This window comes from Fusarium falciforme, chromosome 1, assembly GCF_026873545.1.
Source record: "Fusarium falciforme chromosome 1, complete sequence".
NCBI classification, from domain to species: Eukaryota; Fungi; Ascomycota; class Sordariomycetes; order Hypocreales; family Nectriaceae; genus Fusarium; species Fusarium falciforme.
Window position 1 is genome coordinate 4,319,534 of NC_070544.1, and position 25,329 is coordinate 4,344,862.

The 25,329-nt window shown below is 54.0% G+C and overlaps 8 protein-coding genes across 8 annotated transcripts; 6 read left to right on the forward strand and 2 right to left on the reverse strand.

Annotated features, from left to right (window-relative positions):
• Window positions 1-255: 255 nt before the first annotated feature.
• NCS54_00121300 (RING-type domain-containing protein) lies at window positions 256-1,945 on the forward strand (the record flags this gene model as incomplete). The annotated part of the gene is made up of 3 exons (XM_053146844.1): window positions 256-501; window positions 593-1,521; window positions 1,582-1,945. The coding sequence occupies 3 exons, from the start codon at window positions 256-258 to the stop codon at window positions 1,943-1,945; spliced, it is 1,539 nt and encodes a 512-aa protein (XP_053002819.1).
• A 4,932-nt stretch (window positions 1,946-6,877) lies between these two features.
• NCS54_00121400 (Hypothetical protein) lies at window positions 6,878-8,621 on the forward strand (the record flags this gene model as incomplete). The annotated part of the gene is made up of 9 exons (XM_053146845.1): window positions 6,878-7,001; window positions 7,056-7,109; window positions 7,180-7,322; window positions 7,375-7,404; window positions 7,458-7,567; window positions 7,625-7,752; window positions 7,804-7,912; window positions 7,960-8,030; window positions 8,080-8,621. 9 exons carry the CDS (start codon window positions 6,878-6,880, stop codon window positions 8,619-8,621), a joined length of 1,311 nt encoding a protein of 436 aa, XP_053002820.1.
• A 1,031-nt stretch (window positions 8,622-9,652) lies between these two features.
• Window positions 9,653-10,810, reverse strand: NCS54_00121500 (Glyco-hydro-cc domain-containing protein; the record flags this gene model as incomplete). Its single annotated transcript, XM_053146846.1, has 1 exon — window positions 9,653-10,810. The coding sequence occupies one exon, from the start codon at window positions 10,808-10,810 to the stop codon at window positions 9,653-9,655; it is 1,158 nt and encodes a 385-aa protein (XP_053002821.1).
• A 4,384-nt stretch (window positions 10,811-15,194) lies between these two features.
• Window positions 15,195-17,115, forward strand: NCS54_00121600 (Zn(2)-C6 fungal-type domain-containing protein; the record flags this gene model as incomplete). Its single annotated transcript, XM_053146847.1, has 6 exons — window positions 15,195-15,497; window positions 15,547-15,633; window positions 15,686-15,820; window positions 15,868-16,372; window positions 16,434-16,767; window positions 17,031-17,115. The coding sequence occupies 6 exons, from the start codon at window positions 15,195-15,197 to the stop codon at window positions 17,113-17,115; spliced, it is 1,449 nt and encodes a 482-aa protein (XP_053002822.1).
• A 373-nt stretch (window positions 17,116-17,488) lies between these two features.
• NCS54_00121700 (Hypothetical protein) lies at window positions 17,489-18,436 on the forward strand (the record flags this gene model as incomplete). The annotated part of the gene is made up of 1 exon (XM_053146848.1): window positions 17,489-18,436. One exon carries the CDS (start codon window positions 17,489-17,491, stop codon window positions 18,434-18,436), a length of 948 nt encoding a protein of 315 aa, XP_053002823.1.
• Window positions 18,437-18,597: 161 nt separating this feature from the next.
• NCS54_00121800 (Hypothetical protein) lies at window positions 18,598-20,688 on the reverse strand (the record flags this gene model as incomplete). Its single annotated transcript, XM_053146849.1, has 4 exons — window positions 18,598-19,184; window positions 19,231-19,823; window positions 19,870-20,059; window positions 20,109-20,688. The coding sequence occupies 4 exons, from the start codon at window positions 20,686-20,688 to the stop codon at window positions 18,598-18,600; spliced, it is 1,950 nt and encodes a 649-aa protein (XP_053002824.1).
• Window positions 20,689-21,287: 599 nt separating this feature from the next.
• Window positions 21,288-21,708, forward strand: NCS54_00121900 (Hypothetical protein; the record flags this gene model as incomplete). The annotated part of the gene is made up of 3 exons (XM_053146850.1): window positions 21,288-21,319; window positions 21,452-21,566; window positions 21,637-21,708. The coding sequence occupies 3 exons, from the start codon at window positions 21,288-21,290 to the stop codon at window positions 21,706-21,708; spliced, it is 219 nt and encodes a 72-aa protein (XP_053002825.1).
• A 650-nt stretch (window positions 21,709-22,358) lies between these two features.
• NCS54_00122000 (Hypothetical protein) lies at window positions 22,359-24,963 on the forward strand (the record flags this gene model as incomplete). The annotated part of the gene is made up of 7 exons (XM_053146851.1): window positions 22,359-22,389; window positions 22,460-22,579; window positions 22,638-22,705; window positions 22,754-22,882; window positions 22,932-23,165; window positions 23,223-23,684; window positions 23,731-24,963. 7 exons carry the CDS (start codon window positions 22,359-22,361, stop codon window positions 24,961-24,963), a joined length of 2,277 nt encoding a protein of 758 aa, XP_053002826.1.
• Window positions 24,964-25,329: the final 366 nt, after the last annotated feature.

Below are 25,329 nucleotides of genomic sequence, written 5' to 3' on the forward strand. Positions count from 1 at the left end.
CCGCCTCTCGCTGCCAACGCCAGAGCCAGTTGCGCTCTCTTCCTCCCCCATCGAGATGCCGTCTCTGTCCATCTGACAGGTCGTGTCCCTTCTACCTGACTTTCCGCCGCATCCTGGTCCATTCCGAAGTCGCCTCACTCCCAGATCCCGGTTCCCGCTTTTAGCCTCATCCTCAGCTACCACCACCATCACCCGTTGTGTTGTTTTTAACCTCGACTCGACATCCATCGCTAACCCGACCACCCATCACCCACCATGAGGCCCTTCATGGTTCCTGGCATCGCCAGGAAACTATCCTTCCTCTTCCTCGCCCTTACCGCCGTCTCCGTCTCCGTCTCCGCCCAGCAAGATGTCACCACCACCGCCGAAAGCGAGGTTCCCGAATGGGCAAAGCCTCGCGGCATGCAGCTGTCCCTGTCAACGAATCCAGGACTCCAGTTCGCCGTTATTCCCCTCACCCCGAACTTGGGCTTGAACGATACAACCGGCGTGGTTATTGATGTACGCCATTTGCCCCAGCCGACATGACGATGACGACAACGTCTGTCGACTGCGACTATGATTAAAGAATGGTGCTGACAGGAAGATCAAGGTCATTCGGATCAACGGCGACATGATTGCGGCAGACCAGTCCAACTATAACAAGATCAACGAGACTTCCGATGTGGCCTACCTATCCTGCGACGAACCCAAAGACGATTCATACATCCAACCCGAAAAGATGCTGTACCAATTGATGACCACCAAGCCTCACATCAGAGCCATCGTGCTCTACTCCACAAGTTACACCTGGTGTTCAATCAGCCATACCGGCGACCTCGAATACACCAGCATCCTGTCAATGGCCGACGGCGGAGAGGCCATGCAGGCGCTAAACTATCTCAACCGCAGCCGCGGTGAGAGCGTTAGAGTTTCCATCACGGGCAACACCACCGACGACAATGCCCAGGCAGATGAGGACTCAGGCAAGAACAATAACGCAGTCGCCATGAGTGTTCTGTACAGCATTACCGGCCTCATTACTGTCCTGTTTCTCGCTATTATCGCAACAGGCGCAATAAGAGCGCATCGATACCCTGAAAGATATGGTCCGCGAGGTGCGCTTGGTGGCCGACCCCGTCAAAGCCGAGCCAAGGGACTCGCCAGGGCTGTCCTCGACACCATCCCCATTGTGAAATTTGGGAACCAGACACCAGCAAAACCGGATCCTGAACTAGAGCTAGAACCTACTGAAGGAAACGATGGAGCAACGCAGCGGACTGCTTCGCGCCTAAGTGAGGCTCGGCGATCTGATGCAGCACCGGTAGTAGGCGCTGATAACGAGCCTGTTTCGGCCGGGGCTAGAGCCGCATCATCACCCGAAGATGCCGAGGGCAAGGATGACGATCATCTGGGGTGCTCCATCTGCACAGAGGATTTCAAGGTTGGCGAAGACGTTAGAGTCTTGCCCTGCCAGCATCAGTTCCATCCTGCATGCATCGACCCTTGGCTGATCAACGTGTCCGGCACGTGCCCGCTCTGGTAAGTTGGATCCTTTGTAATATCCCGAACAATGGCCCTAGATGCTGACCTATTCCACAGCCGTTATGATCTACGCCCCGGCAAGGGCCACGAAGGTCAAAATGAAGCTACTGGGGACACCAGTGCACTACCCCCGCCGCTTGCCCTCGAGGGTGCGGAGAACGATGCCTCTCTAGCATCCCATCGCAACCGTTTATCACGGATCTTTGACATTAACCGGCTTCGAGAGGGGACGGTGGAGGAGCAGATTGACGCACTACGGCAGATGCGGGCGGAGACGAATGAAGCTGAGCGGCAGCAGGCAACAGAAGCCGTAGATGGCGAGTCTCGAGGCCAAAGCGCACGATTCGCTACCAAGCTAAAGGAGAGATTCCGCATCCGTACTCGCGCCCAGTCCGGTGAGGATCGTGATAGCCAGGGTTGATGCCTCGAAGGGGTCAGGATGCACTCGGAGATGCAGCGTGCCGAGTGAGGGGATCTGATCGCGTGGCCACGGATAGCCGCGCCTAAGAAACATGACTGGAACGTGCAGCTCGTGGATGATCGACAATGAAAACGGGAAGCCTCAGGTTTCTATGGGGAAGGGATATTCAAGCAAGCGGCCACGGGTCAGAGAAGCACTTTAGGTTCGGCGTCGGGATGGACAGGGGGGAAGGCTCTTGATTCTGGATTGGACAATTTGGCAAGCATGGCACGGCGTTACAAGGGGATACACGAAATGAGGGTTTGCACTCGGCCGAGTGGCGATCCCAAGCATCATGATTGACGGTCACAGCTGGAAACTGGTTTGAAAAAACAGTGTAGCATTTACACGATCACTCGAATGATATACACTTACGCGGCGCCCTGATACGGGCGACCCTGGATGACATCAGGTACGTCGCCATCGAAAAGTGCCGTTGCGGTCAATGCCGAGATTGACTCGAAGGTCAATATCATGGGGAACAGAGGCAATGGCGTGTGACATGGCGCACAATTATGATGGGGATACAACAAACCCATTTCGAGCGATGCGCATTTGGGATGCCAGGGCCTAACATCACATTTGCCAACCAGGGTCCATCATCTATCAACTCGAGTCAGCCATGGTGAAAATCGGCATCAAATTGCGAATGCAAATTGAAAAAGGTTGCACCAGCGCAGGACCGGCTTCTTGGTGATCGACATGCCAACAGCTTCCCACCCATCACCGGCGATCAATAGTTTCCTGCGAGACGATTCGGAGTAGGCAACGGAAGTCCCGTCCGAGGGAACCGTGCGGGTCGGTTGAAGGTATCCTGGGTATCATTGTTGCTTGCAGATGAGGCCTTTTTTTTTTCTTCTTTGTTGGTCTTGACGTGCAGAGAAGCAGATATCCCGCAGATCGACGATGGCACCCGAGGCAATAGAGTGTAGCTGGGGCTTGACGCCTTCAGTTATGCCACAGAACTTGACCGTTTGGATGTGCAGGCTGTCAAAACCTCATCTGGTACGCAGGCTGGTGAAGATGGCGCTGTGGCTGTCGGTATGGGAGACGCGGGGAGAATCTGGAGGCGTTAGGGATCACAGGTTAAGATCTGTATTCCACGCAGCTTCAGCCGTCGAGTGTCGCATTGCAGGTCTGTTTCAGAGCTTGCCCTCTCTTTGGAGATGCCTGCCGGGATATTGGGTGTTCATGTGTCACGGCAGTAGAGAAGCAGGGGCAAGGTACCGTCAAGTAAGCTTTGGGGGAAAACGGGCGCTGGTTCCGGGGGTGACGAGGTGAGACAGGGCTGCAGCTCTGGCTTTCTAGTCGGTGAAGGTTGTGAAAGGAGGGACGGGCGACGAATTTGGAGATGCCACGGCGAGCTGTTGGACCAGTGGGCTTGGAGGTCATCTGCAGGCATCTCCGCCAAGATCTCCGGAACAGCAGAATGGGGGGGATGATGCACGTGGATGGAACAATACCAGAAGGAAGTTTGGGGGTGAGATGGCAGGTTGTACGTCAGAGGAGCAGGTTGATTAGTAGAGGGCGTCCAAACATGAGAGGGGGATCTTTGATGGAGGTGAGAAGGAGGAGGAGAGTTGGGAGGGAGGTACTCACCAGAGCTGCAAGAGCTCTGACGTTCAGCGGCACGCAGGCGCGCAGTGACATCCCTTGACGTAGCCCTCTGGCATAAGGAACCCATTTCGACGAACCACAGACACCGTCAAGCTTCTGCGCATTAATGATCGCACAACCTGCTTATCCGTGATTCCGCAGCCACAGGCCAATGGTTTCTTGTCCTAGGACCGGATTTCTGGGCAGCTCTGCCCCCAACCAGAGAAACAGACAGAGAGAGAGAGGTCTGACATGTCGACGTTGGCGCTTAGGTTTCCAGAGCCCTCTCTACAACGTCCTCCTCCTTCCCCCTCCTTCCCATCTTGGCTTCGGCAGATTCGAGGACCATCGAGCCGGTAGGCTGGACGATCTGGCAGTGGGCCACGACACAAGCAACAGTGTCGGGAGCGGATCATGCTCCCTCGTGCTAGCGGGAGCCTAGCGTGGTGTTTATTCCAGGCGGGAGGCAGATCCAGGCCAACGGTGATGGCTAAAGTTCAGAGCTACAGGACATGAGTGGGGAACGGCCAGTCGGAAAGGTAGGGCTCCTCCCCCATGAGCATAAACCTGTTGTTGTCTGGTTGGTCGAGTGTCCAGAGGTGATGCTGTGCGTTGTCGCTGAGATATTCTCATGCGCGCGATGACGGGCATTGCGGCAGATGGCTGTGAAGCGGAATGCTGCAGAAACGTTTGGAGGGGACGGGATGAGGCCGAGCACATGGCATTGAGAATAAGGGTCCCAACCACCATCAACAGACAGCGCAGAGCTTCGGAGGAATACGAAATTCGTATGATCAACCAGAGCTGAAAATGTCTCTTGGACATGATCTTGCTGCTGGAGACTGTGGGAAGCCGGGGTCAAGTGACTGCTGAAAGGCGGTATACACCAAGTCTCCATCACAACGCCCGTTCACGAATCCCCATACATGAGCCAAGCCTTGCAACTGACACAATCAGAGAAGTGACCACGACGACGACGGGTGACAGAAACCATCTCGGAGACGGGGCGGGCATCCTAAGGGTCCATCCCGTATCTGTTCAGCTGGTGAAATTGGAGCGCCCCTCGATCTTGTGTAACTGCAGGGGGCGTCTAATCCCCATCTGCACATGAAGTTGACGATGGAGGGGAGAGACTCAGTGGAGCGGGTTGCCGAGAGATAGAGCACGTGAATGCTAGCTCCAGCCTGGGGTCGGTAAACTCCGCATGAGCCCCAGAATTCAATTGCTCTTGTCACAGCAACGTGCCATGATTCGTCGCTGCTTGCAGCACTCGAGTCGCGATGTCTTGGGAGGCGGATGCGAATCGCATCAGGACTGTGGATCCCGACTGGGTCTAGCCGGGTCTAGTTCCTCTTCGGAGGCAATGTTGTCGTGAATGTATTTGTAAAGAAGAGACAGAAAAAGAAAGTATTGAGAGACATGAAGATTGAGGGATATTCAAAGGGAGAGATGAGAAAAATTGGTGGAACCGGGAGAGTAGCTGGTGGCTCTATCAAATGTGACTGTAATTGTACCTCCCTTGTATGCGCTTGAAAGTTACGATATAGGTAGACTTGATTGGCTGGCATTGTTCCAGGATTGCCAAGCCCAGATCGTGGCTTGCCTTACACAGAGCCGTCAAAAGGTGGGGGCTTGGGGGTCCATCCATGGGAGGGGAAGGAGCTCCCCACAAGCTGCACACACAAGCTTTTGACCCTCAAGAGACTGAGACCTCACCAAACCAAGTCGGGAATTGTCCAAGCACAATGACACTCAGACACACCCACACGCATTCACCCTTGGGCGCATCCACACGCTCTTGATGCAAGCACCTTTGCCCGCCGAGGGTGCCCGCGATTTCTCGGGGCGTTGAGATCGACGATAACCGGGACACTCTGTTGCGCCGCCCACTGTCCATGTGCGCTTGCTTGTGCTTCCTGCAGACCTGCACCCAATTCACCACCAAACGCATCTGTCTTGTGTTGGTGGCGCCCAGCCTCGGGGCTGAATTAACGATGCTCTGCAACGCTGTTACTAGCCGGTTATTGCGAATCGGCCACCTCCCGCATTGGGTCTGTTTCAGTATGTGCAGAAGCCATGCCGCACGGGAGGGGGGACGGGATGATCCACATGGAGGAGGAGCCCTTTATCTAATGATGGAAGAGGCGGCGTCGGGGCCGTGAGGGGGAGGACAAGAGAGGTGAGGCCAGGCAATCTTCAAAAAGAAAACAGGGCCGGCGTACTCCAACGGACGTCGATGTGGTTTCCCCTCAAAAACACCAAAACATTTCTCGATATACAACTTCCGGACCCGTGGCTCTGGTTTCTTTGCCCCTCGACATCCAGGAACGGACCCGCACTTATCCATAAGACTCTTTCCGTTCCTCGATTTACTTGGCGTCTTGTTCGCTTCTCGTTTTCCCCTTGCATCCGCTTCTCCATCTCTGGACCTAAACCACTTGGCAATATAAACTCGACTCACGTACCTACTTCAAGATCGTCGTTAGGACCACAAAACACCACAGATTGTCCATTGACCGAGCCCAACGACACAAACTCTCGAGTTCGACTGGATCCTCCACCATCTCATTCCAGCTACGTACCCACACAGTCTCTGATCAACTGCCGCCGTCCGTTGTGGTCTCTCCAGCCCCTAAGGCCGTCCAACTTCCATCAGTGGCCCAAGGAATAACCACGCGCCACTCCAACTCTATTATTCACGTCACCTTCCAACGAAACTGCGCTGCTGAGGTTCCTCGTACTTGAGCCCATCGGTTCCTCCCTCTTGCTCAAGCCTCTGTTTCTCCTTGCCGCCGACTCTTGGCCACCCTGCGCTTGATCCTCACTGCGTCCTCTGAGTCCCTAGCTGCTGTTCTTCCCCATTTCGTTACACGCCGAGAACCTCCACAGAGTCTGGGCATTGTGCAGAGCCACACTTGGGACAGAATCTGGCCCAAGGCTGCGAGTTGTCCTCTGAAGCACCGGTACATCGACCTCTCTCACACTCTTAGCATCCTGTTATATTCCCTTAGTCACCACCTTTTATACTTTGGCCTCTTGGTTACTTCTCTTGCTCCATCCCCGTTGCTCCGATCTCCATCCTCTCCATTCTTGTCTGCTCTCCCCGGAATTGCTTGGCACAGCTCGGAAGCTCCCACTTCTCGGCCGGGTCGCCTTCAAGGGATTCTGAGAAACCCTCTTTACCCTTCCTATTAATATCACACCTACCCTATCCATGCGGTAACTACGTGTTTCCGCCTCTGTCGAGTATCGTGCTGGACCTTGGTTTTTTAGACCCTATCTTCAACACCGTCCAACATGGCTCCGACTCCGTCGTTAGGGCCTCGCGAGCCCCATGTGCCCCAGGAGGTGCCCATAGGCGGCGATATCATGTCGATTATCGTCACTCTCGCCGCCGTCACCGCCTTGTCGGCCTTTCTCTGTCAGTTCTTGGTCGCCACATTATCAACACCAGAAGACTAACTCACAGAAACAGCTCAACGGTTCCTTGCCGTCAAGTCATGGCGAAGGTTACCCTTTGTTGTGTGGAGTAAGTCCATCATGGTCATCGGTTTGGCATTGAGATGGAAGAAGGACTGATACTGACCAACATCAAATAGTTGTCTTCGCTATCTACATCGACTCATACTGCTTCGTCTTTGCCACAGCCATCCTTCAACAAGTCTTTGGCGTCAACACCAATTACAACATCTGCCACGGCGCCATCTTACTCTGTTTAGTTTGCTATGTAACGACAAAGATTGTAAGCCGACCCGAGTGCCTTGGGTGCTCGTCATCCGCTAACTTTGATAAAGCTCATCTACGTTTTCCTCGTCGAGAAAGCAGTAAGTGGCAACAGGTCAAGCCGTGGAAGGGCATTGTGTCTAACAACTACCAGTACATCATTCGAAGTTCAACGGTACGAAGGATGAAGTCGAAACTTTATTTGTTCAACATGTTTGGCATGCTTGGCGGCTACATAGTTGTGGTCATTCTCAACTTCATCTTGTAAGTTTTGTTTTTGGCATTGGCCGGGTTGCCACGACTAACCAATTCGTTTCCCAGCCGTATCGCGAAAATCGTCAACGGAGAATGCGTTATTGGCATGCAGAGCATCTCCATGATCCCTCTCATCACCTTTGATGCCGTGGTTAATGTTTACCTCACCTTTCTCTTCCTTATTCCTCTCAAGAGTAAGCGATGTAAGAGGCCGTATTCAAAAAACAGCTTCCTAACCTTTCTAGACCTTTACTCCTACAAAAACCTGCCCAGAACCACTGCCAACGCCCGCCTCCGCAATGTCGCCTTCCGCACATTCGTTGGTGCTTGCTGTACCTTGCTCAGCAGTATTGTGTATGTATGCACTTGGATCTCGAGGACTGCATGCTGACATCTCATAGCAATCTCACTGTTTTGATGGTTCTTGATGGCGAGCCCGGTTGGGTGTGCCTGATGTGCTGTAATAGTGACAGTATGTTTACACGATAACCTTGCAAAGAGGCCAGCGCTAACAGAACCAGTCCTTTTCTCTGCCATTGTCGTCCAATGGGTCACCTCTCGCGACAGTGCCGGTTCCTCGAGTCAGCCTACCTCTGCCGCTGCCGTCGACGGAAGTCTTCACGCTAGACGGCCGTCTATGGCGCACCCCCTCGACCTCGTACACACTCCTCACGCCCCTAACTCACCACATGGCACCGACGCTGAGGTCTCGCTTGTGGCCTCAGCCACCGCTCGCTCCTCGTCTGATATCCCCGGATTTGAACTGGCCAAGCTCCACCCGGGAACGAACGGCGGCGTAGTAGTCACGACCACCATTCATCGCCAGAGCCAACCGAGCACTGGCTTCGGACTCGAGATGGAGCGGAAAGACGGAAATGGCATGAGACTCGAGGACGACGAATCGATATATGGATATCCACCACGACCCGCGAGCGTCGCCATCAACCACGTCGAGATTGCCGAACCTCCTCGGACACACATCACGGGTGGTAGCAACAATCATAACAACCACAACAGCCATCACAGCAATCATCATCATACGAAATCTTTATCTGACGGTTGATGAATCGACATGTTGAATTCAAAAGCAAAATGGGGAAGGAGGTATTGGACATGCTACTTGTGGCGTTGATGGGTTGTTTAGAGGAGCATGGATAGCTAGAGGAGTTGTTTTGCAAGCCATGATGCATCCGGGATCATTAGATGGCACATGATTTTGAGTAATGTAATAGTTGGATACCCATGGGGGAGTTATTAGACGTCCGGCCCGAAAGGAGGATGGGATATCAGCAAGGAGAATGTGGGGGGAAGACTTGAGTGTTGCCAAGTCACAGCATATACCCAACCAATGTTGACGAAGATTCACGATCTTAAACTAAGCTTCAGCCCAGCCACGAGTCGTCACGTTGACAGGAATGCGGACATAGCATAGCGTGGCGGGTAACGTGTGATATCACCAGGGGCCGCTCTGGAACGCCGGGCAATGAGTCAGTCTGCCAAGCAAAGTCTCAGACTCTTGTGTCGTTCATAATTCACATTGGACAAGACACAAGGTCAAGACACCCCGAGATCAGCCTTGTGTGTGCCACCGTCTCAGACCGTGACCACAACGACGGGAAACAACGCCGCATCCGGGGATAGCGACACTACCACGTTGTCTTGGAATGCGTCATTAGTCAAATTGTCACGTTTGCAAGAGTAGAAACCAAGAGTCTAAGCAGTCAAATCGCTATTCATTGTCATCGTAGCTCGAAGAGGGTATCTGCGTGCTATAAAGTCTATCAAACTGCGGGTGGCGTCTATAATATGAAATCGGGCATCCCTTTTTTATTTTTCAAAGTACGAAAAATAAAGTGACCATGTTTTTGAAAAAGCCTTTTTTAGAATCCCGAGTGCCGGTAAATAAAGTAGGCAAACCCACACAATGAGGTTAGATTGCCAACATATGTACAGAAGAAGTCGACGTGCGCCATCCTTGACCGAGTTTTCCACCAATTTCCCAAAAATGCCCGCGCTGAACGTTGAGGGTATTCCCTAGCGAGTGTACAAGAAGTAAGACGAACTTGGGGGCCTGGCGCCCTGGACCGTGGTCGCTTAGGCCGAGGCGTACACCTTGCCGTAGGAGCTGAGCTCAGATGCGGAGGTCATGAGCATGCCCTGGGAAACCATGAAGTAGGAGTAGGCGTCGAGGTACTCGAGGGACTCAAGTCGGGGAATAGCCTCCTCGAGCCAGCCAGCAATAGCCTCATCAGAACCAGTGGGGGCGAACTCGGTGAGCCAAATAGGCTTGCCACCGCAGGTCTCGTGGGCAGCCTTGAGGTGCTCGAACAGGGTCTCACCGTACTCAACCTCGGAGTACCAGTGGACGTTGCAGAAGTCGTACTTGCAGCCGGCAGACTCGCAAGCAGAGACCCAGCTCTTGAGCCAGGCAATACCCTCGCCGGCAAGACCGCTGTTGCTGATGGAAGGAGCACCGATGAGAGCCTTGCCAGAGTAGCCGTTGAGAAGCTTGACGTGGGAGGCAGCAGCGCGGGCGGGGTCCATGTTGGCCTGACCACCGTTGTCGGGCTCGTTGAAGCTGAAGATGGCCTTGGCGCCGTTGGAGAGGCACTCGTCGATGTTTTCCTCGAAGTACTTGACCTTGTCGTCGGCATCACCCCAGAGAGTGGGGATGTAGTTCACACCCTTGATGCCACCAGAGGAAGGGCCCCAGTTGTAAGCCCAGCCACAGTTCTGGCAGTTGGAGGCGAAGGTGTTGGCCAGGTCGACATCGTTGTAGGCAATACCACGCTTGTGAGAGAAGCCAACGGAGCCGCCGCTGGACTGGGAAGTGGTCTTGGTACTGGTGGTGGCCTTCTTGGGGGCAGCAGCAGCAGTGGTGGTAGCGGCGGGCTGAGCCTCCTCCTTGAAGACGGCCTTCTTGGGGGCCTGGGAGACCTTGGCAGGCTTGGCGACCTGGGCGAGGGTGGTAGGCTGGACAGCGACGGGGGCGGGAGCCTCAACCTGCTTCTCGGCGGGCTTCTCAGCGACCTGAGTGGGAGCAGCAGCGGCGGGAGCGGGGGCAGCAGGAGCCTGAGAGACGGGGCCGAAGTAGTTGTTCTCCCAAGAGACAACCTGGCCGTCGATGGTGGCAGTGATCCACTCGGCACGCTTCTGGACGTGCTGGTGGTGGTGACGGTGGACGTTGAGGCCGAGAGCCGGCTCAAGGAGAGCGGCGGTGGCAGTGAGAAGAGTGAGCTTGTTGCCGATCATGTTGACGATTGTTTGTTGGTGGTGAAGGATGGATATGTGTGGGTTGATATGTGCTTTTCTTGTATCTTGCTTATGCCGTGGAATGTCAGACGCTGTGATCAGTGCCGATAATCAAAGAATGAAACAGATATTCGAGGTTGTATGTAGTGGTTGGATCACAGTCACAGAGACGAGACGTGATGAGGGCAACACAGCAACAGTGAACGACGAAGTATCGAGGTGAGAGATGTCGGCACGGCCGAAGAGAGAGGATAGCAGTCTTTCAAAGACGCGGAGGGAGAGCTGACAGCGGAGCTGCGTTAATAAGGAAGGGCAAACGACAAAGTCGAGGCTTGAAAACAACACAAAACGATGAGGGAGAGAAAGGGGAAGGGAGTGTATTCGAAACGGGGGAACTGGAGGGTTTTTGAACAAGGAGTCTCCTCGCCGAGGCGTGAGGGTTGCAGCGGAGGGGAGGGAGTACATGTTGCGAGGTGGGATGAAATGTATTGTCACATGTTGAGAGCAGCAAAAAGATACCTACTCCTTCCACCTGAGACATGTCACTTTCCTATACGACGGCACCGCTGGGGTCTCTCCGGACTTGGAAGTGCCCCGCAGTGGCATCCAGGGCCCCAAGAGCCTCCACTGCAGGGGACGGGTTTGGGGCGCCTCTAGCGGGTTCAGGTTAAAGTCTTGGTGCACTTCTGCATCCTCATTGGCTGGTATGTGCGGTCCTGGCGCTGAACTGCAGTGGGTTCTGGTGGGTGCCCGATGGCTAACGCCAGGAACGCCAGGGCAGTCAAGCCTTTTCTGCCAGGGGCACACACACCTCATCCGGATAGGGCACATGATCAGGGCTTCCGATTGGCCGTGTTCAACCTCAAAGGGAACAACCTCAGTGCTCGACCCACGACCCAGAAAACATGGGCCAACGTGGCAGTCTCGGCGAATCGGTGATGCGACCACTCACGGCGTGTTTCCAGGGCGAAACTGAAACGACGGGCAGGGAAGCGCCATTTTTATCGCTGCTCGCCTTCCCTTCTTTGAGTCTACTGCAGGTCCCTCTGCAGGAACAGAACGGAAGGTGGGAGGAAACAAACAGCTGACGGCCCAATCGACGGAAGAAGGCATCATTCTAGTGTCCTCGCTAGACACCGTCCACGATTGCTTCACCGATCGGTAGTGACTGATAGAGTCCATTCCTGACTCGGCGATCCTCCACCGACGTGCACACGCTATTTGGAAATCTAGCGAGCGGCCGCGAGAATCAACCAACTCGTTTACAGAGCACCCCGGCACTCAGTCCAGCATTGCCGGGTTCCAGAACGCCATCGGGGCGGGCTCTGGGCGAGGATCTTTGTCGTATCCATCGGCCAAGACCGCGAAGGGTTTGGCCAGGGCTGAGCTGAGCAGAGCTGATCTGAGCAGCAGCAATGCGCGTCCAGAGGCTATCGACAAGCCAAAGTCAATAAACCTTGCTTCTGCCCTCCTGGGCATTCCAACGGCATCGCACCACGACATGCACGATTTGCGTCCTATGACGGCCACAGACAACAAAAAACCTCTCACCGGATGAAATTTTCATGATCAGATGCAAAGCAAGCACACACACACACACACACACACACACAAGCAAACAACTCGCCTCGCAACGGAACAGAAACTAAAAGTCTTGGCTTCTTCTCTGATCCCAACCTCTCGGGAACCATGTCCAAGGGCCACGTCGGCTACTATTCCGATTCTTGCTTAGCATCCGCCATGTGAAACAGCAACCGAAATTACTCCCGCCCGCCAAGGAGCCCTCTTCCCAGCTGTTCCGCGCGTCCCTTCCTCTCCCCTGTCAAGTTGTCAGTTCAAACCGGGGTGCCGGATCGGATTCTGCTGATTTCCGCCGGATGGGCAAGATGTGAGAGCGCTTTGGGAAAAAGCTTGGCCTCCGAAAGGAATGCGAAGGTGGGATCAAAGGTCTCGCTCTCCACAGCCATCCTACCATGCCACGAGGACAGACAATGTGACTGCCGTGATCTATCTCTGGCATGTATCTGCAAAACCCTCTTTGTGTGTCATTGTGGGAGATGCAATAAAGCTTGAGATCAGATGGTGCATGCAATTGGTCCGGCACTGACGCTGGAAGGTCAAAGAAGCTGGCTGGTCTGTCTCCGTCCCGGTCTGATCTTGGTCAATGGTCTCCCTCCCCCTTCTTGGCAATGCGCATGGTTGCAGAGTGCTTACGTGGTGCAATCAGCGTTCATCTGGTGCCGGTCCTAGTGCAGTTCACGTCCTGACAACGTTGAGGTCTGTGCAAGCCAGCATTGCACTCCTGTGAGATTTGACCACCTGGCTCCGTTGATTCAGGGCCACACGTGCTGCCCTGCAGAGATACCGTCCCGGATCCTGGCTGGCCGTGTGAACGGTGAGGCCGTAATTACCATCTGGGTGCCCTGGTTGCCTCGTCAGACCGGATTCATGCTGGCACGGGGATATGGGGTCCAACCCAGCTTGGATGATCATATGTCAGCACCATATAGCGCCATCGGACCTGGAATCTCGTATTGGGCCTGTGTGGTCGATGTTGGTTACCTCAACGATTCGATGAGGCACAATGCCATCATTCTTGTTGATATCGCAGATGGTTGAGCATCACTGTTTGACCTATCCGTGTGTATGCCAGCACAGGGTTATCTGCATTCCGTGCCGTTGACTGCGGGCAGTGGCACGTTTCTATTCGCCCCCCAGTGTTTCAAACTTACATGCAGATGCTTACTTGAATCATTGGTCATACCAGACGACAATCTGTGTAAGGCATGCCGGGTCAGAGCGTATCACAGACATACTCAAGCCATAGGCCAGCCTAAGACTGTGAGCAGACCACAACCACTTGTGTTGTTATTGTGCCAAGACTCGAAGGACAGTCTCTAGACCAGAGAACAACGAATTGCAAAACAGAGGCTGCCCCCTTTGTCCTGGGCGGCAATGAACCCACCGGATCTGGCCATGTACTGTAGGGTAAGCGTGTCTGAATCACCACTCGGAGTTATTTAATCCAGCACGACAAAGGGACAGGGGATGGCCATGAGACAACCATCATCCGTTTGCGGCGCTTTGGGTTCTCGTCATTCTGATTCAGAGGTCTGCTTGGCACCGGATCCTCACTTGAGGGTGTCCAGATGCTGGCGCTAGCATGGACTTGTAAAACAGGACCAAGAGCAGCAGCTGACAATTGCTCTTTGGGCCACGACCCGTTTCAACTCGACAAAAGGAGAACAAAACAGCTGTTTGATCTGCCGCCATGGCTGCTAAGTTTAGATGGGACCAACGGTTCATGATCGACGCGGGGATCGTTGGAAAATCCAAGCGCCGGACTTTGGATGGAAACTGAAGCGCCCATGACGGTTGACTTCGGGGGGAGTCCCAGGCGCGCGCTTGTTTGTTTCACAGTTGAGCCGATCGGAGCCAGTCAGAGAGAGGGTGGTGAAGAGTCGACAGCCCATGACATCAGACTTTAAAGAGGCCATTTTCGGAACCATTTTAACGGCGGAAGAAGGTCGTCAACGGCAAAGAGCATGCCGAGTTAAATTAAGGGTTGTTAACGTCTTTACAGAATTGCGCCGACCAAACGATAGGCTGCTCAGCCACCGACGGCAACTTGCAGCGGATCAAACGGCACGGCGCAATTCATGCTGCACTTTATTACTCCGTCGAAGGCGGAGCTTAGAAAGTCCATGTCACATTGAACCATTATTGGACTCATGTTATAATGCTGCCTGCTCGTCCACCCACACCATGGCTATTCAGACTGACCGAACACTCTTCGTCGGGTTAAGGTTAGTCCACGGGGAATGCTCGCCAAGGCCAGAGATCCCTAAAAGGGAATGATGCCGCGAGAAGCGGCGGATTGATGACCCGCCAACCCGCTCAACCTGAGGGGCAACACTGCCACTGCCACCACTGTCACTGAGGAATGACTTGACGTGACCAGGTTGACGGCGATGGGAGCACTCAATTCAATTAAACGACTACCTAATCAACAAGAGCAACCGCAGCTGGGCGTAAAACCAAACTGCTAAGCCACCACCAGCTGTCTCGCATGCCCTGAGGGGATCGTCAAACCGGGCTCCCACACGTGACGACGCGATATCCTGATTCGCTCATGGTGCCATGTTCTTCTGTCTCGGCACTGGGAAGCCCTCTTTGTATATGCATCTGCCATCTTTCGCCCGTCCAAAACCTGGCTTCTTCAAATTTGCCAGTCGGCGGGAGTAAAGAAGCAACGAGGACGATAGAGAGCGAAACCAACTCCCTCGAGATATACTTGAACCCCTCTCTCGTCCACCTAGAGAGCTTGTCAGAGCTGCGATAGCTTCAGCCACAGTTCCTTCCATCACCCTGACCGACGACCACCATGGACATGTCACAGGAGTTCTCCCCGGATATGCTGTCGTTCAACGGCCAGCCCTACATCGACTACAGCGCCTTTCTCCAGGCTGACGAAATCAACTTTGGCGACAATGCCCAGGAACAGACCAACACAGGGCTGTCAGACTCGTCCGGCAAAGCCACCCCACCAAGCTCTGATGCCCAGAGCGCATCCAACGCCAGCACCGAGGTAGCGAGGCGGCAGCCGGCTCAGAAGCAGAGGCTGGAGCGGAGAGGACACACCAAGAGTCGTCGGGGATGCTACAACTGCAAGAGGAGGCGTATCAAGGTATATCTCGCCTGTCATGATTGCTTCGACGAGACCTAACCTTGCCCAGTGCCAGGAGACGCGCCCTGCGTGTGGTCATTGCACCAAGACTGGCCTCAAGTGCGAGTACCCTGCTATGCCACAGATCACACACCAAGTATGCTTGTCTGGGTCCCTGAAACTGTCATCCATCGCTGACATGTCACCAGCCGCATCACCAAATCCCGCTCTTCAGCTTACAGGACATGCGCTTCTTCCAGCACTTCCTAACACAATGCTACCCGCACCACCCCCTGAAGCAGGAGGAGATCTGGACGCACGAGATACCATGCATTGCACACAACGTATGTACCCCTCAAATCAACAACGCTTCCGTCTCTGACAACCGCAGCACGAGTTTCTTATGCATGCCATCCTGGGGTTCTCAGCGTCCCAGCTCATCAAGACTGACGCCAGCATCGTCACAGCCGCAATGAGCCACCGCGTCAAGGCGATCAGAGCCATAAAGAAGCGTCTCTCAGAGACATCCAGAGCGCCTATTGAGTCCGAAGAGGCGAATGCCATGATAGCAACCTGCTTCGCTCTAACGTTCCAATCCGTTAGCCTCGAGGACGGACTTGCCGAGTTTTTGACGTTTATCCGAGGCATCATGGTCGTGGGCATGCAGATGATGTTCCGAGGAATCAAACCTCTGTTCCAAAATATGCCGGAGCAAGAGCAGGACGCACTCCTGGAGCCACTCATGGAGGGCCTGCCGCTGATCCAAAAGGGCTACGTCGATTCCGCCATGGAGGCGGTCGTGAATCTGAAGCCGCTGTGTAAAGAGCAGGTGGAGATAGAATACCACCAGCACCTGGTTAACATTCTTGAGCAGCTCTATCTCAACTCGTGGGATGGTGAGTTCTTGTTACCCCTACCTTGATATGCAAGCATGGATCTGACTTTTGGTTTCTGCAGCCTACAAAGCATACACGAGACAGTACGGCTGGTGGATGATGCTCCCCCACGACACGTTCGAAGCCCTCATCAACCCAGATAACCAGGTCATCATGCTTCTTCATTCGCACTGGATCGCAATCAACGAGATCATGACTCCTATAACGGGGCAGGAGAAGCAGGTGGCGGTCAAGTACTCGGAGCGCGACACGGAACCCGACACTGACCCAGGCTTTGCGCGCTGGCTCAAGTATATCAACGCCCACATCGACTATGAGCACCAGATCTACAATCAGTGGCCCATGTGGATTGAGGAGCAGCTGGATCGCGACATCACCTGCCTTGGTAGGATTCCGTGAGGAAGGGAAGAGGAGGAAGTACAAGAGGCTGAGGGCATATGTCAGACTGTCGATACATTTGGACTTGTGAGCGTGGCGCTTTGGATGATGGATCCCTGGGAATGGATGTTTCCAAGATGGAGATGATCATGTATTGTTGGGCATTTTCGAATTTGCCAATAACGTATCCCACGAGCGTATAGCCCGTATAACTCGTTCCACCAATGATTCATCCGACATTCAGATGTGACTATGCCTGACAATCACCTGACTCCCATAGTAGTCGGGCACTCGTCTACTGCGCCGCCACGATGGAAGCCATTCCCACCGGGACGGCACCGCCTCAGCACGGCCCCACTCCGTAGATCTCGCATTCATCGTATTCCACGCATCGAGATTAGAAGCGGGGCGTGGATCACGACGGGGACCAATGATGTTCGACGTGACACACAGGGCTGAAAGATGCCCGACGATATGCCCTGGGCTGTGGTGTCGGAGATGCCATCGTATTCTTCGGGTTTTGCGATTGATCTGTGGCGATGAGAATTTGTGCGAGGGATACGATGGTGGGGTTTTGAGAATATATAGATGGCCTTCGCCATGGCTTTTACGAGTTGAGTTGTCAGTCAATAACACACATCAAGTATAAGACTATAAGTCAACACTTATACAAACAAAAACACCCATCTTCAACAACACCAAAGCAACCCCCAGTTTCCATACAAGGGCATCTACACAATGACAACAACAATCGAGACCCTCTCGGCCCCGGTCTCCGGCCTCCACCGGCGATCCACGGGACACTCCACCCTCCCTCCGGACTACGAGGCCACCGAAGGCTATGAGCTTGCCCAGCTCTCACCGGCATCTTCCTCAGCAGAGTCACTCCCAAGATACACAACCACCTACGAAAACGGTGGCTCAAGCTCATCTGCCAGAGACCCATCTGGCTTTCACCCAACAAAGCTCCTCCAGATTGAAGCCCCCGGCTTTGCACTCATCGCCTTCCCTCTGCCCCCGCGTCCGGACCCTATCTACGTATTTGGCGTGAACCCTACTGGTGAACTCGAGCAGGCAGAGTATGTCTCTATCCGTCCGGCACGCAACTCGGGATCTTGCTTCCTCGCACGCCCAGACGACCCAGCCCAGACGCCTATCTGCACCACCACGTACCGCTTCGGCCCTGGCAAGCCACCCAAGATCCGACTTCTCAGCGGTGCGGGTGAGCATGAGCATGATGAGGAGTTTGAGCTCAGCGGCAAGGGATGCCTGACACGCAGCGTCGTAATGCGAACCCATCTCGGCACCTTTGAATGGCGATACAGCAGCCGTGCTGAGCGCCGAGCGGCTCAATCTTCTGTCGGCGAAGAAGTTGACTGCCTACTTGTACTCGACCGGGTGACCAACGTTGCCCTCGAAGGCGGAAAGCAGGAGGAGCGCCGCATGAGAGTCGCACAGTTTGTCCGCAGCGCTGGACTCCGGACCCCAGGCACACGGAGGAGCACAGCAGGCAACGGAGGCCGGCTGATGCTGGACCTGCGGGAGTGGACGGATCGGAAGGGAGAGGCGGAGCAGATGGAGCTGCTGGCCGTGGCGAGCTGCGTTTCCATGATGAAGAAGGAGGTTGACAGGAGGAGGATGCATCAGACCATGGTCATCATGGCAGGTGCTTCTGGTGGTCCTTGAGGACTTGGTGGTGAAGGACGTGACGATGTTGATACCCATGTATTTCTCATGTTTTTGTGTTCTATATAGAATGGTGGAACTGGTTTGATTTTCAATAGATACAGTCTGTTTTATGGATAATTATTCCAACTTCTCGGATATCGTGGCCTTCTCATGTGCTCTCAGTCCTGCACATCGGCAACCGCAGTCTTCTCCCTAGCACCAAGCTCAAGAACCTCAGCAACGGGCATCTCCTGCTTCTCATCGACATTTGCCTTCTCAAAGGCCTTCTTGCTGCACTTGCACGAGTATCGCACTCTGCATCCCTTCTTCTCGCCGATAAAGGGGTCGTTGCGGCACGACTTGCCAAACAGCTCTACCAGCAGGACCCAGACGGTCAGACCGAGTGTGATGGAGATGAGGTTGAGCGAGTTGAGGCTCTTGGCGAGCGGAAGTAGGAACATGACGATGCAGACGGCGAAACGGTTGGCTAGTCGGATATTCTTGCTCCAGCGAAGGGTTGCCGGCTTGCGATGCTCGTGGCAGTAGGCAATGACTCCCATGAAGAGCAGCGCGATGGCTAGGCCGTGGCAATAGAAGAATCGAATACCGTTGGCGACCTCATCCTCTGCACGGTGGGAGTAGTGCTCCGAGAGTTGCTCGGCGTTGGCGCCGCCTGCGTCTGTTGCCAGGACCAACTTGGATAGTCCGGCAGAGGCAAGGATGTAACCCATGATGAATGGAAGATGGGCGTAGTTCCAGACGGTGGCTTTTGCTGTTAGTTGATAGTCTAAAAATGAATTAGAAGCACTTACCCGAAATGATAGAACGTCTGATAGCATGTATGTCAATGTTGCTGCCATCAACATCGAAATAGATCCAGTTAAAGACAAAGGCCTGAACGAGTCCAAGCACAGCCTTTCCCAAGAATGAGTTGACGTGATAACCCCCATAGCTTTGGAACATGACGCCCACAACTGAGTATCCAAACACCAGTGACACAAAAGCGTTGGTGCGTTCCACACGATGCTCAATATTGACAGCGGGATAAAACTCAAAGACCTTGGCCAGGAAATTGCCAATGCCGCTCTTCTCACCGGCCATCTTTCCATACCGGAAGAGCCCAGTGATGATGCTCTGACCCCACATGTCGAGGGCGAGGGCCACCCAGATGAGGCCCAGCCTCGAGGGCATCTCGACGTGAATACTGGCGATCCACAGGACGGAGGGTATCAAGACGTTGATGGCTTCGCAGATCATGACACCTCGGATCATGGGCAGGAGGAAGCCAGTGGCCAGGTAGTGAACCAAGGTTCTGAATCTCGCCGCTAGATAGAAAGATACCAGCATCGTATACGTGTTGTGTTCCTCGTTGTCGTAAAAGGCGTATGTCATATTGGTGGTGAATCTTGACAAGTCAGACATTTCTTCTCTCAAAGGTTTGGTCAACATACCCTAGGAGACAAGCAATCTCGAATAGAATTTCCAACCGAGTCAAGACGTCGTCGGTTTCGAACCAACTCAAGACCAAAGTGACATCGGCCCAGATCTTCCATGACATGATAAAGGTGATTGCGAAGCGGAGCAATTCCTTGCCGGTCGGTTCAGCCCAGACATGTTCGCCATTGATGTGAATGATGCCGACTATTGAAACATTAGACGCTGACGCTATGCTGCGGGTTTGGGAGATTACCGTAGAGGAGGTCAAAGAACAGCTCGATAGCCATGATTTCTGTGTTTTCTGAAGCGCGCCATAGCAAGCCTTTGTGAAACCACTGCTTTATCACGGGCTTCTTAAAGAGCTTTGTAGTCTCTCCCAGCCGGGCTTGGCTCCAGCTCGAGGCGATGGAGACCGTATCCGACGTGGACGTATCCACATCTGGAGTCTCATCATCATTGTAGGTTCGCAGTTCAGCACCATAGCCAAACTTGTTGAAGTTGGCGCTCAGACCGTTGGTGTTGGTAGAGAGCCGGTCCAGTTCGCTGTTGAAGGTATCCAGCTGGCTCTGCACGTCTTCCCACTCGTCAAAGGCTGAACCATGCAGCTCCCGCAGCTTGGCTCGACGACCCTCGTGATGATCTCGAGTCTCTCTGAGATAGTTGCTGTGCTCGGTTGAGCCGTGGAGGACGACTTCGACCTGTATCTCGTCCTGGCTACCGTACTTCTTGCGCAGGTTGTCGTAATCTTCGGGCAGGGACACGATCACTTCCTTGCCATTGGGCAGAGCGAACCTCTGCGGCTGGCGCCGTCTCGCGGAGAGCTTAGAGGACATGGCGATACCGTTCAAGAGAAAACAAGACAATTTGCGCTTGCAAAATCAGAAAAAGACAGTAAGAGGGCGCGACGAGAATGAAATAAGAGTCTGCAAAAACAAGACAAGGATTCTCGTCGCTGACCCCAAATTACAGTAGGGCGGCCGCCGTCGTGTTGGCCCCTGGCAAGTTGATGCCGCTATCATTGGCTTTTGATGGTGTGTCTGGCGGCCCATTGGGCGCCCCCAGCTGGTCAAGATGCACAATCGTCATCGTGGCAGAATAAAGGCACCTCTTGTTTAAGCTTATCGGGACCCGATTCCATCTTGACTAAGGCATTGGTCATCATGGTTGTCTCTTTGAGAGAATCGCTTCTGCTTATTGATACGCTTGCATGGAGATGGATCAAGGATGTGCGGCTCATTCCGCCCAAGTGCCGGTCGCGTCACGTGAACTCTCATCCGGTTGTTTACCGGCTGCGGCTGCAAGCGGGTGAGTGGGTGCCTGAGGCTACCAATCCTAGCTCAGCCGTCGACCGGTAATTCGGAGCAAAGATTCAGCCATCACCAACTACCAAAATCCCCATCTCCCCCCCCAATCAACCTTCAACACCGCCAAAATGACTGCTGCGTGGAAAGCCGCTGGCCTTACGTACGTCAATTGACCCCTCGCCCTGCCGATTCGACCATTGGACCTGTCCTGTCGATTTTCTCACTCCCCCCCGACCGACCGTGTCCGAGCCCCGAGACCGAGAGAGCTAACAGAATCCCTTTTTCCGAATAGCTACAACCGCTACCTGGCCGTCGCCGCCCGCGTCGTCCGCCGAAGCTTGAAGGAGGATAAGAGAATCGCTGCCGAGCGACGAGGCGAGATGGACCTGCGATTCGCCAAGTGGCAGGTAAGGCGACCTCCCGGCGATGCGGAACCAGCTGGACATGGAAAACTGACTGGGTTAATTACCTCAACAGAACGGCAAGCAGGGTGAGGCCCAGAACCTGGCCGCTGCCAACGCCGCCAACGCCGCCGAGAACGCTGCTTAAAGCAGATCGACTTATGGAATGATTGCGCGTGGATAATGGGAGCGTGGCGCCCGAGGGGTTGCTCGGCCCAAGATGAGATGGAATAGAGCAGCTCAGCCTGCTCACGGGGAGGGCAACCAATTGCATGCACCTAGTGCCACTGTATCAATAACGATTGCTGCAATGTTATCAATCAACCAAAAAAGACGACGACTGCAATTGACGGACCCCAAGGGAAAATTGCTGGTGACTGTATGCTGTGCCCATCTCAACTGCTACACTGGTGATGCTCGGCGGGACGCAACTCGAGGCTACCCGGCTACCGCCGAGGAAAACAGGTGCCTCTCCACAAAACCCATATCGTCAACAATCAGATTTCAAGACAGTAGAACTTGACCATTCATTTTACCCTATTTCACCACAATCGTCATTCTTTCTCACGCTGCTCATTTGTGAATGTCGATCTCATCTGCCATCTGGTGACTTTTTGGGCTCCCAAAAGAGACGGGAGCAGTGGAACCTAAACCATCTGAACCATCCATCATCTTGCTCCCTTGCCTAACTTCACTCTTTAATAATTTCTGCCCTTTTCTTTCACCTTCGCACGCCCGCTCGTGCGATAATACCCCCATCCCCTTTGATGCGGCCGGCTGTCGCGTTAAATCGTCGACATGACCGACTTCGGTATCGGGATCCCGGACGGTGGGTACCCAAAAGATGGATGGGAGGAGATGGTGATGACCCCGTCAAAAAGTCTGACTTTGAGGCCTAGATATCGCGAGACTATCGCTGGGCCAGGAATATGATCCGCCGCCTCCGCCGCCGCCTGATATCAAGACCGAGGGCATCCTCGCTGTTGACATTACCGAAAAGTTCGCTCAGGCTGTTCAGAGTAGGTCGTGGTCGTGGTCTCGTGCTTCTGTGGTGAACCCCGCGATTGACACTTGCAGCTCTCGCACCCGGCGATCTCGTCAAGGATGGATTCTTTACGCTTTTCGAGTCCGTTGCGGCTCTCGAGGTATGATTCTGGAGTGGACGGGACTCATGGCGAGGCTCACAGGCATAGATCATGGATCCCAAGATGGACAGCGGTTGTGTCAAGTCAGCCGATGATCTTGAAGAGCTGTATGATGTCAGTCGGCCGCTGCTCCCGGAGGAGGTGCTAGGGGTCATAGATCAGCTTCTTTGCCACGAGGTGAGTCTTTCTCACTATTTGATAACTGGACTCGTGCTCATTTTCCTAGATGGCATGGCACCTGGGATATCCCCTCTCACAGACTCTGTTCACCAGCGTCTACGCCGAGGCCCTCCTTATGCCAACGCCAATCACTGTGGGAGAAGCCCGGTTTGTTCGAAACGCGCCAAATGATTCCTCAAGCAGGTCCAGCATGCTCGAGATTCTCAGGGCTTATTGTCTCGGCCTGCTGAAGGCCTGTGGTTACGTGAATGAAAGGATTAGGTCTGAACATTACTATGAGGTGAATATCATCACTGCACTAGGCTCAAGATCAAAATCATTCTGACACTGTATATAGGAGGAAGACTTTGTCACAAACACGTACAATAGGACCCTGCTTGCCGAGATACAGCCACAGGCTGTCCAGCAAGCCATCCAAGAAGCGAGGAGCCTGCTAGCCACGCTGGGTGAGGAAGTCAGTGACGAGATTCGAGAAGCCCTTGACCGTCGGCTACAGCTGAGATCCTTGTTCTTGGATGCGACCCAATGCCCCCAGCACATGAGGGAACCCGATGTTGCTAGGAAGCCATGGCTGGAGGCCCTGCAACTACTTCCGAGCATCAAGTCATCTCATTCACTAGGACGGCCCGTCGACGAAGCTTTCAGCGCCAAGCTGCAGCGCAAGCTTGCTAGTACCATGCCTCCGAGACCCATCGTGAAGTTGGAGTTTGACGATGCTTTTGGTCATTTGTTGAGGCTGTTCAAGGATGGTGCTCAGTTGATCGACGTGCTTCATTACAGCGACTCCCAGAGTCTTCAGGTAACAAGCATTCCCATCTCAGGAGGTCAATGCTAACAACAAAAAGACATTTGTGTCAACCTTCCAGGCCAAGAAGCCCCAGCCACTGGTATACGTGCGGACTCTGCTGCAGACGTTCCTGTTTAACGAGATGGAAGTTTTGGGTTCCATGAGCATCCGCCAGATCATGGATGATGACTTTGCTACTGTGTCTATGCCCGCAAGCCCTCAGCTTGACCGCGCCAACGACGAGATCGAGTTTCCTCAGGACCCGCGCTTCGTCATGGCCGAGCAGATGGAGCTCTTCCGTCAGAGAGCAGCACAGCCCTTCCTAGATGTGCTGCGGACATTCTGCCAGAACCGATGCCGTGTACGACGCACACTCTGTCACATCATCCGGGACTGGGAGAATCTCCAGGCGGATGCTGAGGAGATTGACCAGATCATCCAAGTCAAGGTCAAGGAACGGCCGATGAGGCAATCAACAGGCATGGGCATCCCGATGGAAACGTACTCGCTTCCGCTTTCATCATGGACATATCTGTACAAGATGCGCCTGATGGAATGGATCGTGCAACTGGGCTTTGAGCTGGAGGTCTACCAGCCAGATGAGCTCGCCGGCATGTATTGGTACCTGAACTACCTTGCTAAGTGGAGGGTCCAGCACACGGAGAGGATCAAGTCGTTTGTCATCCGGAGGGCGGAGGAGTCCCGGGCGGCCTCACAGCACCCGAACCCGGCCGTCGACCGCCAGCTCGAACGATCACTGGCCTTCATCCGGCTGATGCTGCTCGACTCTGCCGTGACATGGGAACTGTCGGACGCCCTGTCTTGCCTCTACACCGTCCTCACCCGGCTGAAGCTCGTCAAGGTGCCTCCGAGGCCTTATAGCAATGACGAGCTTCGGTACGACCTCCGAATGCGGCCGTTTGCCGCCATTGGCCTGCCAACGCTCCCCAGCTTTGACGAATTCACTCAAGGAACATCGCAGCCCGAGGTAACGACTCCGGAGATCCTCGAATACGCAGAAAAGGCCCTCGCAGGTGCTAAGAAGGGCTTCGAGGTGCTGTCCAAGTTCACGCCTGAGGATTCGTTCTCGGTTGGCTCCCACGACCGGTGGGTCGGGTCCAAGAAGAATGCCCTCAAGGCCTGCATCGCGACGGGAATAGCGATCTCGGCGCTGCAAAAGGCTGTCAAGAGGGAGCAGGAAACCGGTGAACTGAAGATCAAGGCCGAGGTGCCCACACCGGATAAATCTTATCACGACTGGTGGATCGTGCCTCGGATAATCCCTACCTAGGAGATGGGAGAGGCCTAAGAGGATAAATGATAATGTAAGGGATAAAATGAGGCTAAATCTAGAGTGCGTTCACAGGTATAGTTGTACATTTGGGTATCCAAATGAGAGTTTGCCTCCTCTTCCATCCATCCATCCGTTCTCCGTCCCTGTTGTAGACTTGACAATAGATTCGAATACGTATTCGAGTGACTGTAAATCAAGGAAGTAAACAAAAAGAAACGCCGGTTTCATCGTGTCAGAATCTGTTGATATGCCAATTCCATTCTCACCGCAAATGTATTGGCTGCCGAGATATCGGTATCAAGGCGATTGGTCTGCCCTCAAGACTGGGTCTGCGAGATAGTCGAGGTGGGACCCGCGCCTGAG